Source organism: Strix aluco, chromosome 10 (genome assembly GCF_031877795.1).
Source record: "Strix aluco isolate bStrAlu1 chromosome 10, bStrAlu1.hap1, whole genome shotgun sequence".
Lineage (NCBI taxonomy): Eukaryota > Metazoa > Chordata > Aves > Strigiformes > Strigidae > Strix > Strix aluco.
The window spans coordinates 16,759,324-16,774,254 of record NC_133940.1 but is presented as its reverse complement, the minus strand read 5'-3'; the positions used below and the strand labels follow the sequence as shown (position 1 = coordinate 16,774,254).

The following is a 14,931-nucleotide window of genomic DNA, read 5'->3' as shown; positions in this document are numbered from 1 at the left end:
AGGGAGCTGGTGCCAGCACACTGTGGATTCTGGCCACTGACACAGTGCTGTGGCGTACATTTGGCTGTGAAGTGGGTCAAGCTCTACAGTCAGTGTGTGATGGGACCTCTCCTCACCCACCTGTACGGTGCTTTGGAGTATCCATCTGCAGTGGCAGCACTGGGTCCTCATCACCATCAGCCAGCACCTCTGAGGGAGATGCCAATGGAGGGTCTTGGGGAAGAGTCTTTGAAAAACTGAACTGGAGAGGAATGTATGGGGACCAGAATGGAGACATGGGATGGAGCAGGGTGGGCACACTTCTTGTTGGCTGGGGCACTTCTACAAGGCCACCCCAGAGGGGACACTCCTGGGAGACATAGTGATCAAGTGGCTTGGTGCAGCATGGCTGAGTACTGGCCTTGGTGCAGGTCTTACTGAGGTGATTTTCCAGCTGGGGCTGTGCCAGGTCATCAGTGCCTCTCCCTGCCTGTGGAAACCAAAGTGTGTCATTGGGATTCGTTTGGGAATGAGAGGGATGTTGGGAGGCCCGGAGTGCAAAGGGATGGATGCCAACAGCAAAATGCCCAGTGTTGGGACGCTGCTCCCACCTCCTGCAGGCAGTTTTAAGCTTTTTAAGAGTCAGCGTTATCCCTTGCTACATGTTTCTGAGCAGAAAGTCACCATCTCTGCAACAGGCATGGGCAGAAACCCCCTGCAGATGGCTGTGGCAGCCCTGCTGCTGCCTGGAGCAAAGAAGGATGATTAAAGCCAGATCTTTTATGTCCTCCCCCCTACAGAATACCAGTGATTTTACAGCACATTTAACTTGTGGGGATGTGGAGGCACCTATCTGCTGCGGGATGGTCTGCTGGGAGGTACACTTGGTCCTCCAAAGAGCCATCAAGTAGCTGGGCTGCTGCAGAGGGTGATGGGCTGGGAGAAGGGTCTGCTGGGTCTGAGGGAGCAGTGGGGGAGGAGGACACATTGGGGTTTTTCCTCTGGCAAGGTGGCTGTTGTCTCATGATGGGCAGGCCAGGGAGACATGGCCCATGGGCAGGATGCAGGCACCTGCATTGCTGGAGGTCAGAGGGGGTCACGGAGGATGTTGTGGAGGTGCCAGTCTGGGTGAGAGACCAAAGCGGTGGCCACTTTTGGAAGAAATAAAGCCTCAATTCAGAATGAAAGAACTGAAGTATTTCAGCCCAGGGCTCGTGGTGCCCCTTCGCCCTCCCTGGGGGGACCTTGAGGTGAGGAGTGTGGGGGCACATGGTGGTGGTCTGTCCTGCTGTGGGGTCCACCCTGGCAGTCTGGCTTGGGGGCAAGGATGTGCCAGCAGGACAAGGATAGGGCGACCCAAGCAGACATGACTCATCACCCAGACAGCATGACTCAGCACCCCAGAAGCGCTGTCTGACAAAGTCTAAGTGCTGATGCCACAGTAACTGGTGCTGCAGTAACTGGGCGACCAGTTTCTCCCTGGGTTCAGCAGTTCCAATCTGCCTGATACCACCATTGAACCAGCAGAAAATCACCCCCAACAACCCTGAAAGTTTACATGATGGGAGGGATCTGTGTCCTTGAGAGACTCAGAGAAGCTCTTCTTTCTCAGCTGCATCCAAAATATCCCTCCAGAAGGGGAGCCCCAGTAATGGGATGAGCAGGACGATGCAAGCCTGGCTCAGGGGTGGTCCTGGAGTGTCTGCAAGCGTGAGCACCCCCCATCTCTGGGGGTCCAGCAGAGCCTGCTGGTTTGGGTCAGGCCCTGCCAATGCTCTCAGTAAGACTTGTGGAAGAGTTGTTTGAGGCTTTATGACCAGTCTTACCTGTCTCACCCCTTCTGCCCTTCCTCCCACATGACACAAGCACATGGTTTGGCCCATTTCCTTGCCTCAGTTTCGCCACAGCGCTGTGCCATATACAGCATCCTTTTCTGCTATATGGTAGTGTACAAACCATGGTCCCAGCAATCTATTTAAATTGAGACTTTGATTTTTCAGCCTTGTCCTTTCCCCTAAACTCACCTGGGTCAGCCTCAAGCTGCTCAGTTTGAGCCTGTCCCTTGGCCAGACCTGTGCAGAGACCTTCAGCGTGACCTCCAAGAGCTCCCAAGACCCTGCCCTCCTGCACATGCAGACACAGACACGCTGATGTGGACAGACGCAGCGTGCTCTTGCCCTGTGAGGTGCAGAGACCCTCTGCTTTGTTCCCAGGAATTTGGAGAACGGTGCAAGGCATGCGGAGGCTGGGGGGGGGGGAAAAAGCCGTGGTTGGAGCTGACTCAGAGCTTCCCACCACAGGTTTCCTGCTGGCTCAGGGCTTTTTCATGCCTTCCTCCCTCCCCCTCCCAGAACTATCCAGCTCCTTGTGAGGATGCTGAGATACATTTACTACCCGCAGAGCTGCAAGAGGCCCCTTCCCCTTGTTGAGGCAGCTCACGGGGCCAGCATGTGCTCACCGCCTGGTTCTGTCTTAGTAGAAACACTCTTTCTGGGTGAACTTTTCTCATTCTAGGTTGATGTATGCCTAGCTTTGGCTACGCAGTGCTGAGGAGCAGCAGGTTTCGGCCCCTCCACTTGCTCTCAGTCCTCAGTGAAGCTAAAGCAGCCTCCAGCCCCACATGTTGACAGGTTGAGGCTGGAGGGGTTGGTGGTCACCCCGAATGAGACAGGACATGTTGGCTTGGATGGGCATAAGCTGGCCCTCACTGACCAGAAGTTCCCACTCCCAGAAGCTGTGATGGAGAGCTGCTGTGATTGTGGCCTCCTACGAACCAGCAGGATCTGGGCTGGTTTGGCTCCATTTCTTCTCTCACACAGAATGGCTCACCCCAAAGGAAGATATCTCTGTCCTAGAGCTGCTCCTGCAACCCCTGAGCTGGTCAGCTGGGACAAGATGCTTGGCTGCTCTTGGGGTGCAGAGGGTAAAAGGCAGCTCTGGATTGTTTTGACTCATCGCCTGGGTTTTGCAACCTCCTGGCAAAGCAGAGCATAAAAAAAATAAAAGGAAAAAGAGGAAAAAGGACAGCCAGATCCCAGCCCAGCTGGGGTCCGGATGCATCAGCCGCCTATGTTGGCCAGCTGTGACTCCTGTCCCCCACCTCCGCAGCCCCGCTTTCCTAGTTGTCCTTCAAGGAAGCTCCCTCTGCTCCTGCTCTCACAGTTGGGGACAGCCCAGCCGAAGGCATTTGGCAGCCCCTCCGTGTCCTAACACCTTCTGCTGCTGCCCATGGCATCCTACCACACAGGATTACACCCATGCATGCCTCTGCACAAAAGAAAGGTGTCTCATGGAGCAGGGAAGGATGGATATAAAGGTTCCTGTTTCGAGGCTCTGCATCTATGGCATTAGCCAAACGTGGTGGCAAGCCGTGTGCTAGGAGGGGGTACATGGGTGGTGACCAAAATGCCCTCAGTCCCTTTTATTTCAGAGATATAGGCCTGGGAAAGGCTGTTTCTGTGATGCTCGGCGAGCAGCCTGGTTTCCATGGAGTGAGAAAAGGAGACAGAAATCCTGGCTGCTTTCACCCTCCTGCTGCCTGGGGGCTCTCGGCTGGGCCAGGCTACACCAAACCTTTTTCTCAGGGACTGGCTCATTTTCAGCTTCCAAGCTTCAAGATCTCTACAACCAGACCTCCCAAAAGTTGTGCACTGAGCAGCTTTGTCCTCTCTGCCTGGTTTGGAGCTGTGGACTGGCTGGGGACACATGATGCTGTGAACGACGGGATGCCCCTGCAGCGGTGCCTGGGAGGGCTCCTTGGCAAGCACAAGGCAGCTCCCTGATGCTGGCTTCCCTCCTGCCTGACTTCCTTTGCTCCCTGCTGCTTCATTCGTGAGACAAATTGACTCCTCGAGGGATGAAAAGCAAATTATGTGGAAGAAGCTGAGAACTTCTGGGTAGAGCTGCTTGATCCTATGGGAAATGCCTGCCAACACCTTGGCCTGCAAGCCAGCTTTGTGCTGCTTTGTCCAGACAGCTTCTCCTCTGAACCTCCAAGTCCTGTGTCCTGCTCTGCATCCTGGAGGCTCCGCACCTCTTCCATCACCTCCCTGGGCTGGGGGCCTCCCTGCAGAGCTCAGTCTTAGCAGGGCAGTGCCGGCAGCCTGGTGCCACCTCGGCGAGGGCTGGGAGAAAGGGGAGATCTGCATTCTACTGCAGCCTTTGGTGCATAGAGTCCACTGCTGTTGCCTGTGTGAGCCCCCCACACCCTGGGCCTGGGTCTGCTGCTGGAAAAGACCAGGGACATTTTCTTCATGTTCTTTAGCTGCCCAGGTATGGCTGGAGATGTCTCCTCCTTGCACAAGCACTGGGGCGAAGGATGTAGTGCTGGGAGACAAGGGATACCCCAGGGATGCAGGGGAGGCACAGTGCCCTGACAGCCCCCATGGTGTGATGCCCCAGGGAGGCAAGATAGAGGGGAAGCTGTGCCAGGGCCTGGGTGGGAGCATGGCAGAAGGTCTCGGTTGCCTTGGCATTTTTTCTTCCTTTCCCATCAGGGCCCTGGCCAGTCTTTCCTGGGGTCTCCACTAACACCTTGCCCATGGGTCCAGGAGCCCACTTAAGCTCCGCCTTGGGCCTTCAGACCCTACCTGAACTCTATTCTAGGTGTGCCTGCCTCCAGCTCCACCACAGTCATGCCCCTGCCTGGGCACAGATCTTGCTGATCCAAATCTTGACCTGCAGAGTAACTTCATGGCCTGACCTTGGACTTGCCTTTCACCATCAACGTGATGAATGATCTGAACTTGTGGTTGAATCTAGACAGCATCTCTGGGTCTGCCCTGCTCACCCTGCTTGGAGGACAGTAGGAGAGGGCTGTGGCTCGTGATGCCCTTGCCCCGCTGGCCATGGGATCTCTGCTGGTGCCTGGCCCTGCCGAGGGAGCAGCCAGCCCTCACTGTGGCCTGAGGTCAGAGGGGCTATTTCCATCTAGGCAGCACAGAGACAGGGACTCTGCGTAGGACCTAACCTCCTTCTAACTGCTCCAGAAGTCCCTTGTAAGGGCCAGGACCAACTAGAAAGCCTGTAAAAAGGGCTGGAATGCTGCTGCCTGCTTTGCTGGTGGAAGTCTGTTAGCTTGGCAGCAGAAGGATGAATGGTGGGGGGAAGACTGGGGCCAGCCCCATAAAGCCACACACTTGCAAGCTTCCTTAGGAGGGATGTAGAGCCCTAATGCTTGCTGACCCAGCATCACAAGGTGGGACTGCTCTCTCCCGAGACATACACACCCTGGCCAGGAGCATCCCCAGGCTCCAGTGGAGGATGAAGGGCCACTTTCTGCCTGCAGCTCCTTCTCGCTCCCTCATCCCAACTCTTCTGCTCACTTCTGCTGACAGCCGATCTTCTCGCTCCCTCTAGTGGGACGGTTCCGAGGCCTCCCTGCCTCCGCACACACATGTCCGCGTTTCTCCTCTTGCGTCTTGACGTTTTCCTGGAGATCTTCCTCTGGCCACGCTGGGTCCGGTCCCTGGTCTGGCCACCCCTCTCCTCCCCGCCGCCCCACTCCACTCACTGTTCCAGTGTGCAGGTGGTACCCCTGGAGGGAGGAGGACATCCTCCAAGAGGTTTTCTACCATTTGGGTTTTATTTTTTTAGTGGTCTACAGGGTTTCCTTCCAGTACTTAAAGGGGCTACAGGAAAGCTGGAGAGGGACTCTATCAGGGAGTGTAGGGATAGGATGAGGGGTAATGGTTTTAAACTGAAAGAGGGTAGATTTAGATTAGATATTGGAAGAAGTTCTTTACTGTGAGGGTGTCAAGGCACTGGCACAGGTTGCCCAGAGAAACTGTGGCTGCCCCCTCCCTGGCAGTGTTCAAGGCCAGGTTGGACGGGGCTTTGAGCAACCTGGTCTGGTGGAAGGTGTCCCTGCCCATGGTGGGGGGGGGTGGAACTAGGTGGTCTTTAAGGTCCCTTCCAACCCAAACCATTCTGTCATTCATTCTATGATTCATTCTATGATTCAGTGATTCAAGGTTAAAGAAGCCAGAGGCCTGTCTGTTCTACACACCCCTGACTGATATATATATATACTTTTTTAGGTGAAGTTTGCAGCATTGCTATACTTAGAGGGACTAACAGTGCCTTTCTAGCCACTTTGGATGTGGTCTCAGCACACACCCCACTATCTTCCTTTGCTTCACCAGCCACAGGTTCTCCAGACTGGGCTTGTTCAGGCTGGGGGTGTAAGTGGGGTGCCTGTGTTGGAAGGTCCCCCAGACAAGCACCAGCACCCCACACCGACACTCCCGAAGGCATCAGGAGGGGACCACGGGGACCCAGCCATGGCGGGTGTTGAGCTCATTGCGTTTCTGAAGTTGCGTGGGGCTGGGAGTAGATGCCGCAGTGGTGTCTGAACCTGCCTTCAACAGGAAACACTTCTGCACGGGGGGGGTGTGTTTTCAAACCAGTTTGGCTTGGCTTAGTTTTTTTTAATCTCTCCCTCTCTCTCCAGGATTGGCTTCCACAGACAGCAGGCCACTGGGCCACGCAAAGCACCGTGTAGGGTTTTGCTGCGGCAAAACAGCCGTGGTTGTGCCAACACCCTTCACTGCCCACCCTGTGAAGGTAATGGAAACAACGTGGAGAGGAGAAAAAAATCCCCACCCACCTCGTGCTTTACGTGATAAACTGTATGCAGGAGCAGCGGGAATTGCTGCTGTCTCCCCTGCGCAGGCAGAGCCGTTTCTCAGCCTTGGTACTGCCCTCTCGCACAGCCCTGCCTCAAGCTGGAAGGCTGCTCTGGCAAATGATTTAAACCCCATTCTTTGGTGCTGTCGTGGGCTCCTTCGCCTGCTCCCCCAGTCCTACAAAGGACCCACAGAGCCAGGGAGTATGTCGATGCCATTCCCCCAGTGCCCTTTTTGACCTGGCATTTGGGGGTGTTTTTTGCACTGTGGTAAATAGAGTGGGTACCCAGGAAGTATTTGGGGTTTTTTCCTGCATGTTGAGTTTGGCTGCCCTGGGAAGGAGAGGAGAGGAAGTGGGGAGAGGAGGAGAGGAGGAGAGGAGAGGAGGAGGAGAGGAGAGGAGAGGAGAGGAGAGGAGAGGAGAGGAGAGGAGAGGAGAGGAGAGGAGAGGAGAGGAGAGGAGAGGAGAGGAGAGGAGAGGAGAGGAGAGGAGAGGAGAGGAGAGGAGAGGAGAGGAGAGGAGAGGAGAGGAAGCAGAGAGAGGAGGAGGAAAGGAGAGGAAGAGGAGAGAGGAAGAGGAGAGAGAGGAGAGAGAGAGGCAGAGGAGGAGAGGTGGAGGAGGAGAGGAAGAGGAGCAGAGAAGGGGAGAAGATGGGAGGGAGAGGAGGAGGAGGAGCGGAGGAGGAGCAGAGAGGAAGAGGAGGAGGGGAGGAAGCGGGGCCGGGCGGGGACCTTGCAGCCAAACCCGCGGCCGCCCTGCCCTGGCCCTTCCCGTCCCCAGACTCGCTCCCCAGGCCAAGGTCACCCCGCTCAGCGACAGGGGCCAAACCCGGGGGGGCGGGCGGTGCTGGGGGGGAGCCGCTCCCGTTACCCCCCCGCCCTTCCCGCCAGCCCCGCCCCGCCGGGAGCGTCCCGGTGCCTCGTGGCGGAGCCGCCGCCGCTCCGGCCCCGCAGATGTTGCCCGTCTTCCTCCTCCTCCTCCTTCTCCTCCTCCTCCTCGCCTGCCCCGGCAGCTCGGCAGCCGGCCTGGGAATCACAGGCAAGTCTCTGCCACCGTGGGGGTGTGGGGGTGGGGGATAATCCGCCCCCCGCCTCCCGCGTGGGTGCTCGGTCCCGCTCCAGGGGTGCCCGTGGATCCAGCTCCGCGCGGATTTTGGGGTATTTGGGTGACTTGGGAAGAGTTGCGAGTGGCAGCGGGGCAGCGCCTCCCCGGGCGTTTTTCCTGACTCCTCTTTTAAGAAGCCAAGGCAAGTCCCAGACTTGGGCTCTCCTTAAGCCTGTTTTTTTCCCAGCCAGAAGATTTTCAAGGAAGATTGGGAAGGGGCTTGCGGGCTTTCAGCTCTTAGCGCGTTTTCTTGGCAGTGACGGGATGGGAAAGTGCCTGGGCGCGGTTAGCTCAGTCGCCGGTGGGTTTGTGCCGCTGGGAGAGTGGGAGGGAGGAAAAGGGCTCCCCGAGCGGGAGCTGGGAGCCGTTGGCTGGTCCCCAGGTACGGGCTGCTGAAGCTGTGCAGATATCCGAGCTGACCGTTAAGGCAAAAACCTGCGTTTTTGGGGCAGGAGATACGAAGGCAACTTGCACACAACTGTCAGGACCTGCTTTTCCACGTCACCGCTTGAAGTCAGAAATAAATAAGTGTCCAGAGCCGGTGTTTGCAGAGCGGCTGAGCTGGGGAGGGTTTCTGCAGCCACTTCCCAAGCAGAGAAAGTTGAATCTCAGTAGCTGTAGAGTAATATCAGATTTCTTTTTCAGCCCGCACGCTTTCTCCATGCTATTCTGCTGACCTCAGGCCGGCATCGGAGAGACTTGTCTCGGCTGTGGGCTGCACTGTGCTTCTGACAATACCGCCACTAAAGGCCAGCAAAGCTGTCGCCTGGGAATACGAAACTGGCCTGGGGGAAGGTGTCATTGTCAATTATGCTCCTGACAGACCCACCAACACGTCTCGCCCCTACGAGAATCGCACGAGGTTCAATGAAACGGATTTCTCACTGCAGATCGTGCTGCAGCGGGAAGACGATGGGCGGTACCGGTTCAGGTCCGAGTCAGAGGCCACAGACTGGTTCCAGCTGCGCGTTGTTGGTGAGTGGTGAGATGATAGCAAACCCTCCGCCGCAGCCGGAGAGCTTGAATTGCTGCGGAGGGAGGTGCTCCAGGTTTGAATGCTGACCGTCGCTCCGTCTCTCGCAGAACCGCTGTCCGAGCCAGAAATCGTGGGCAATTCATCAGTGAAGGCAGGAGGCAACACCAAACTGGTTTGCAATGTCCTGGAAGGGAAGGCCGACTTGTACTGGTGGAAGAAAAATGGGGAGCTGCTGCTGGGAAGCGACCACATCCAGTTTGTGGACAACACCACCCTATGCATTGTTAAAGCATCAATGAATGACAGCGGCTACTACGCTTGCGTGGTCCGCAACGAAGTCAGCCAGAATGAAACTTCCTTCCTGCTCCACGTCCAGAGTAAGTGGGGATTTCTTCCTGATGACTGGGAAAAGAAACAGGGGAAATGGCCCAAAAAATCTTCTCGCCTGGTCCTTCTGTGTCCTTGTGCCGAGTGTAACTGCCCGGTGGCAGGTTTTTGCTTGGAGGGTGTGGGTAGGGGGTTAAGTTCAGTCTGGCTGCAGAGACTGTGGATCCTCTCCTTTGCAGATGCTGCGAACGTGGTGTTGCCCATGATCCTGGCGTGTGTTATTGTTGGCTCGCTCGCAGGTGAGTCTTTACTGTGGCTTTTTGGCTGGCTGCTGTATCGCTGGTGGGTGCTACGGCAAGTGCTGCGTGCGAGAAGGGATGGGGTGAGAGGTCTGTACTGGCTGATGTGGCACGTCCTTGCTGGGACCTGGGTTTCCCACCCAGGCATCCCATGGGCCGGGGCTGGGGCTTTGTTCCTGCTGTTGTTTCAAGCAGGGCATCCCCAGTCCGAGGGGGCAATGTTGTCCTCCGTCACCTTCCTTTGCCTCCCTGGTCCCAGACAGAGAGTGTCTGCTCATGTCTGCTCTGTGTGTCCAGAGCAGACATGAGATTATACTTTACTTTCCTTATCTGGGTCAACTCCCTCCCCCCCCCCGCCCCCAAGTCCCATGGGCACTGGGGGATGTTGCACATCCCTTCTAGGGGTAAGAGAACTGAGCCCCTCATGCCGCAGTCTGCTGCAGTTTTCTGCCCACAGAAGGGAAGGGTGCTGCCTTACTCAGTGGTCTTCCTTTTCCTCCTTTTTTGGAGCTGGAGAACACTTTTTCCAGCCCATCTCCAGTCTATGGCAAAGTGAGGATTTTAATTCTCAGATTGCAAACTGCAAACTTGGAGGGGAAAAAGTAAAAAGAAACGCCCAAGTCCAGATCTGAGAACAGGATCTGCCAGTTTAAAATAGAAGCGGGAGGTTCTCCCTAGGTGATTTATATCTGTGATTTGCCATTGCACAAAGTTTTCAGGTTTTTCCTGTGAAAAGCCTCCAGGCTCTGGGTAGGTGCTGGAAAAGCTCATCGCTGTGCTCCTGCTCTCGTCGTCACTGTGACACTTCCCTTGTACCTGCTCGCACATGGCCAGGGCCAGTGGCTGGCTCTGCTCTCTGGCCATCAGCTGGGCTGAGGCATCCGCTACCTGTGGGGCAGTGTGGAGATGGGCAGGTGTGGTTTCCTCTGGACCCCATATACCCACCTGGCTCGAGGCTTCCTGGCTGAGTGTTGCCATGCTTTGTCCAAGCACCATCTCCAGGGCGTTTCATGGAGATGATGACTGGTTTGTCCCCAGGTGTCTTCGTCTGGTGCAGGACAAGGGACCGCCCGTGTCACAACGGCTGTAGGTAAGAAGCCTTCAGCCTCTCTCCTGGGGGTGGCCCTGCTCCTCCAGCCATAGCTACAAGCCAAAATTTATCGTTGGCTTGGAACTAAGCTGTTCAAGTGGAGGGGCTCGGGGTCCTTTGCCAGCCTCTCCTTGCAGATTTAAGAGGCAGCCCAGGACTTGCTCTTCCCACTCCAGGTGCTCAAAGGATTTGCTGTCCCTGCTCTTTAGTCCCCACTGGGATTTGCTCTGGAAATATCCTTGATTCCCCCACCCAGAGTGTGATAGCGCTGGTTATCTCCAGCAAAGCAGGTGCTGGGGAGTGCAGGCTCAGTGGCAGCGGGGAACCTCCGAGTTCCTGCTGGCCCGTCATCCATTTGCTCCATCACCTGTTCTCCCTCTGCACTGGCTTTTTAATTCCCATTACACATTTTCTGAAGCCATGTGTACTGGGGTAGTAAGTGCTCATCCTGTCCCAATTCCTCCCATTGCACAAGCAGTCAAAAACTCATGCTGTGTTTTTTGGGAGAGCAGAAGCTTGCCTGGAGGGGAAACACTCAGCTTTTCCAAAGCATGTCTGTGGCTCAGATGGTGCCAAACTCTGGTTTCCAGTAATGCTTTCCAGGTTGGCATAAGCCAAGTTGCAGCCTCTGGGGTGCAGCAGATGCAGAGGATATGCAGACCCACTCTGAAACATACTCCTTAACGGGTGTTTTTTTTTAATTCTCCAAAGGGCTCCAGAGGTTTCTGGGAATTGAGTGATTCTCGAAATCTTCTCAGAGCTTGCTCACTCTGTGTGACCACAGAGAACTCAAGCTGTTAACTGAAGCTTCTTGGAGGATGAGGACAAGGATGTGATCTCCTAAAGATAGGAAACCCCATCCCATGTTGTAGCCAGTTGAAAATAAGTGTTGTCTTGTGCAGCCAGGTCCCAGATAACTCCTCCCAGAGATAAGTTGGCTGAGGTAGCTCCTGAAATTTGGAGTAGAGCACAAGTCCAGACCTTCTTAGCACTGCCACCGCTAGCATGTGACACCCTGCAGCTGCCTGAGGCCTCCGAGGGGGTCTAAGTGGGTGGCAGATGGAGGATCCACACCCAGGAGATGGCTTAGATGGAGACCTCTTTTCTCCTTGCAGGTAGAAAGCTTGAGTAGCTGCGGCCTTGCTGCCTTCCCAGATGGTGGTGGTGGTGGATACTGCCTGGGGAGCACCGGATGTCTGATGCTGTCCCAACCTCTTCTGGGCTCACCTCTGAATTGCTCAAGCTGCTGAACCCCACAAATATTTTTTTGTAAAACACTGGCTTGGACTATTTCTATGTCGTCCTGCTCTTCCCCAGGGCCCTTGCACATCCCTGTGGGGGAGGTGGGCATGGCCACGCCTAGTGGCCCCACTGCTGCTGTGCTCCAGACCTCCTTACCTCTCCTGGCTTCCTCCAGAGACGGTGGGGGGTCAGTGCTTGCAGATGGACTGACGGCTCTGGAAAGAGCTGCCATCCCCGCTGGTGGCTGCTGGGGGGTGCTGCGGTGCCAGCCCCTGCCTCCCCAGGGCTTGAGCTCCTCACTGTGGCCTCCGGGTGTGCTGCTGTGCCTGGGCCTTGCCAGGGCAGCTCAGGGGCTGAGACCGTGGGCATTCTACTCAGTTGGGTCCTCAGAAGGAGGAAGAAGGGCAGGATTTTGCTGTTGTGTGCACTGGGGAGTCCAGGAGATGAGTGGAGTCAGTAGAAGGTGGCAGGGAATGTAGGAGCAGTAAAGTAGTTTTGTTTTAGAAAGGAAACCCCAAAGGAGTCCTGGCTGTGTTAGAACGGTGACACAGCCTGGCATGGGAGATGTAGGGATGCTCCTGAGCCCGATCCTCTGTCCTCCAGCCTTGGGCTCTGGTGGGATCTGGGGACATCCCCTCCTCTTCCGAGCACTAGCCACCTGGTTGTACATGTGCCGATGCAAGCTTGTCCTTCCCTTTTGCCACTCCTGCAGGTGATGGTAGACTTGGACTGGTTTGATATGGCCAGGGCAGCCCTAATTCCAGGCCCTAGTCCTGTCGTCTCCCTTCCCCATGCTGCTTCTACAAAGCTCTTCTGGGCTTTGCTTGTGAAGGGGTCATTATTCCTTCTTACAGCTGAAATTACTTAGCCTGGTGGCACAACTGGCATCTTCACCGTGGAGAAAACTGGATGCTCCCCCAGGAGTGCTGGACCTCACAAAGTGCCTTGCTGATCATTAGATGGGGGCATTTGTACCCATCTTTCATTCTGATGGGGACAACCCCAGGTCCAGCACCCTGTCTGAGCTGGTCCCCAACACCGCTGCGAGGGCAGGTGTTTCGGGTACCCTGGTCTAGGTACTGGGTAGTCACTTCTTTCCGAGAGCAGCTGGTGTCTTGGGGACCTCCGCTTGCTCTGAGCCATGGTCACCACATGGTGAGCAGTATGGGTGGATGTTTCTGTTGCTTGGGTCTTGCCTGTAGACCTGCTTCTGCAGCAAAGGGCTTTCTTGGCCAGGGGAGCAGTGGAGTTACTGGAGAATAGAAGTGCATCCAGGAGAGGCTCAAATCGTATCCCATGGCGTGAGCAGTTGCTGAGCTGTCCTATGCCTCTGCTCTGGCAGACAGTGCAGCATGGCTCTGTCCTGGGGAGGTAACTGGGATATAAAGGGGCTGGTAGCCAAGGGCCATCTCTCAGCCTGGGATTTCATGTTTCAGTTAAAGCATTAAAGGAAACCGAGCAGTTTGGGTGGAGTAGACTAGATTTCAACCTCGGTTTTAAGCTGCATTGCAGGTTCCCTGTTGCACTTGCAGGTGTAAAACGAATGAAGCCACGTTTTACAAAAAATACTTTTCTAAACTTTTCGGAGAGTTGTCTGTAAACCATTTTGGAGACCTTGTGTTGTTTTAATATGTGTTGCTACTAATAAAATTGCGTGAGTTATCCCAGTTGATATTGTTGTGGTCTTCAAGGGTGGGAAATAACTCCTCAGGAGTATCTAAAGCCTGTGGTTGTGGAGGGATGTGCTCCCCACTGACAGACCCTCTGCAGGCTTCAGGCTTCGGTGGTGGGTTGCAGCTGGTGGCAGACCTTGGAGATGCTGGATTTATCCCTGATGTCCAGCTCTGTGGAAAGAGCCACTGTGCTCAGGGAGGTCATCTGCTACTGCTGCGGAGGCCCTGCATCCCTGTCTCCTCCTCGCCTGGGCAGCCCAACTCCTCCTGCAGCAGCTGCAGCTTGGAGGACAGAGCTGGGATTAAAACCAACATAACAACCTTGCTCCAAAACCGGGTGAGGGTATTTTTAACCTGTGTCAGTTCCCTGAGTCATTGGGACTTGGCAAGCAGCCGTCCTGGCACGGCCCGTAGTCCCAGGGGTGGCTGGACTTGTGAGAAGATGCCACCCAAGTGATACGGGGTCAGAGATGCCGCTGGGCTTCACACTGGATGCTTTTCGGGGGAGGTTTTAGCTTTGAGGTTTATCTGGTGGCCTTTGTATGGAGGTTTATCCATAGCAGCTGTGTTTGTAGTCAGAAAAGCCTCCTCTAAGCTGTAGGAAATACCTTTGTGCAGTGCAACAGCTAATTCTGGTGGGGAAAAATAGCCTTTGGGAAAGATAGAAAGTGTATGCAGTGTTTAAATGTGCCCTGAGAAAAATAGGTCCCTGTGTTTGTATATTGGAACATGACAGATGCTCTGGGATAAACCTGTGGAAGACATGTTGCCAGCATCCATGTCCTCTGTGTCCTCCTGCTTGTGCCTTCATGTCCTTCCTCCCTCGTCTGTCTTTGCCCTCCCTGGGAAGCCTTGGCAGCTTAATGCACCCTACACCTAATTAGCAAAGCTGTTAGCAAAAGACTGTGAAATTCAAGCATTTTGCTGTAGCAAGGTAGACAAAATCTGACCAAGCACCTGTCCCAAGCAGCAGAAGCATTTTGGCATGCTCAAGTTTGCCAAGCAAACAAATCACTATCGGTAAAGCAAGTATATATTTCAAGTTACAATAAAATTACTCTCAGAAAAGCAAGTATATGTATATATTTCAAGCTAATATAGAAATTACCACTACTAAAGCAGCAAGTATCTGTGTATCTGCATATCTACATATCAATATTAGAAGTATGTATATCTATGTTTCATTTCTTATATGAATATGTATTATTTGAAATGTTACCAGTATAGTGTTTATTAAACTGGTCCCAGGAGTGAGGCCAGTTAATGATGAACAAAGTCTCCCTGTGTGGATGATCCATGTCAGGAAAGCCGGAGTCAGGCAGGCATCCCCTGGTGCCAGTCCCGACTCATGTAGAGAAAGTCTTGCAGGGAGAAGCTCCATTTTAGGTAGAAAATGAGTAATTTTTATACCATAGCAACATGAGGGGGCGTAGGACACCACTGTTTGAAGCAGATGTTTCTGTTTCACCTGGAACAACCCATAGATAATGTTATTTTCTATTTTTCTCAGACCAATTTTTGTTTTCCCAGGTTGTTTGTCTCTTCTTCCAGCTGAAGCAGCCAGTACATTTTGCCAATTCCTTCTTTCCCAGACTGTTTTCCACCTTTTTTTGT

General features: G+C 54.5%; 1 protein-coding gene across 1 annotated transcript; it reads left to right on the top strand.

Moving 5' to 3' along the window:
* The first annotated feature begins 7,360 nt into the window (after positions 1–7,360).
* LOC141927986 (uncharacterized) lies at positions 7,361–13,311 on the top strand. The gene is made up of 6 exons (XM_074835512.1): positions 7,361–7,644; positions 8,356–8,685; positions 8,794–9,063; positions 9,253–9,312; positions 10,351–10,402; positions 11,518–13,311. Exons 1-6 carry the CDS (start codon positions 7,560–7,562, stop codon positions 11,519–11,521), a joined length of 801 nt encoding a protein of 266 aa, XP_074691613.1. The 5' UTR covers positions 7,361–7,559; the 3' UTR covers positions 11,522–13,311.
* Positions 13,312–14,931: the final 1,620 nt, after the last annotated feature.

Coding starts and splice junctions, on each gene's coding strand:
- LOC141927986 (XM_074835512.1), top strand. CDS start 7,560: ATGTTGCCCGTCTTCCTCCTCCTCCTCCTTCTCCTCCTCCTCCTCGCC. Junction 9,064..9,252: donor CTTCCTGCTCCACGTCCAGA/GTAAGTGGGGAT, acceptor TCTCCTTTGCAG/ATGCTGCGAACGTGGTGTTG. Junction 9,313..10,350: donor TATTGTTGGCTCGCTCGCAG/GTGAGTCTTTAC, acceptor GTTTGTCCCCAG/GTGTCTTCGTCTGGTGCAGG.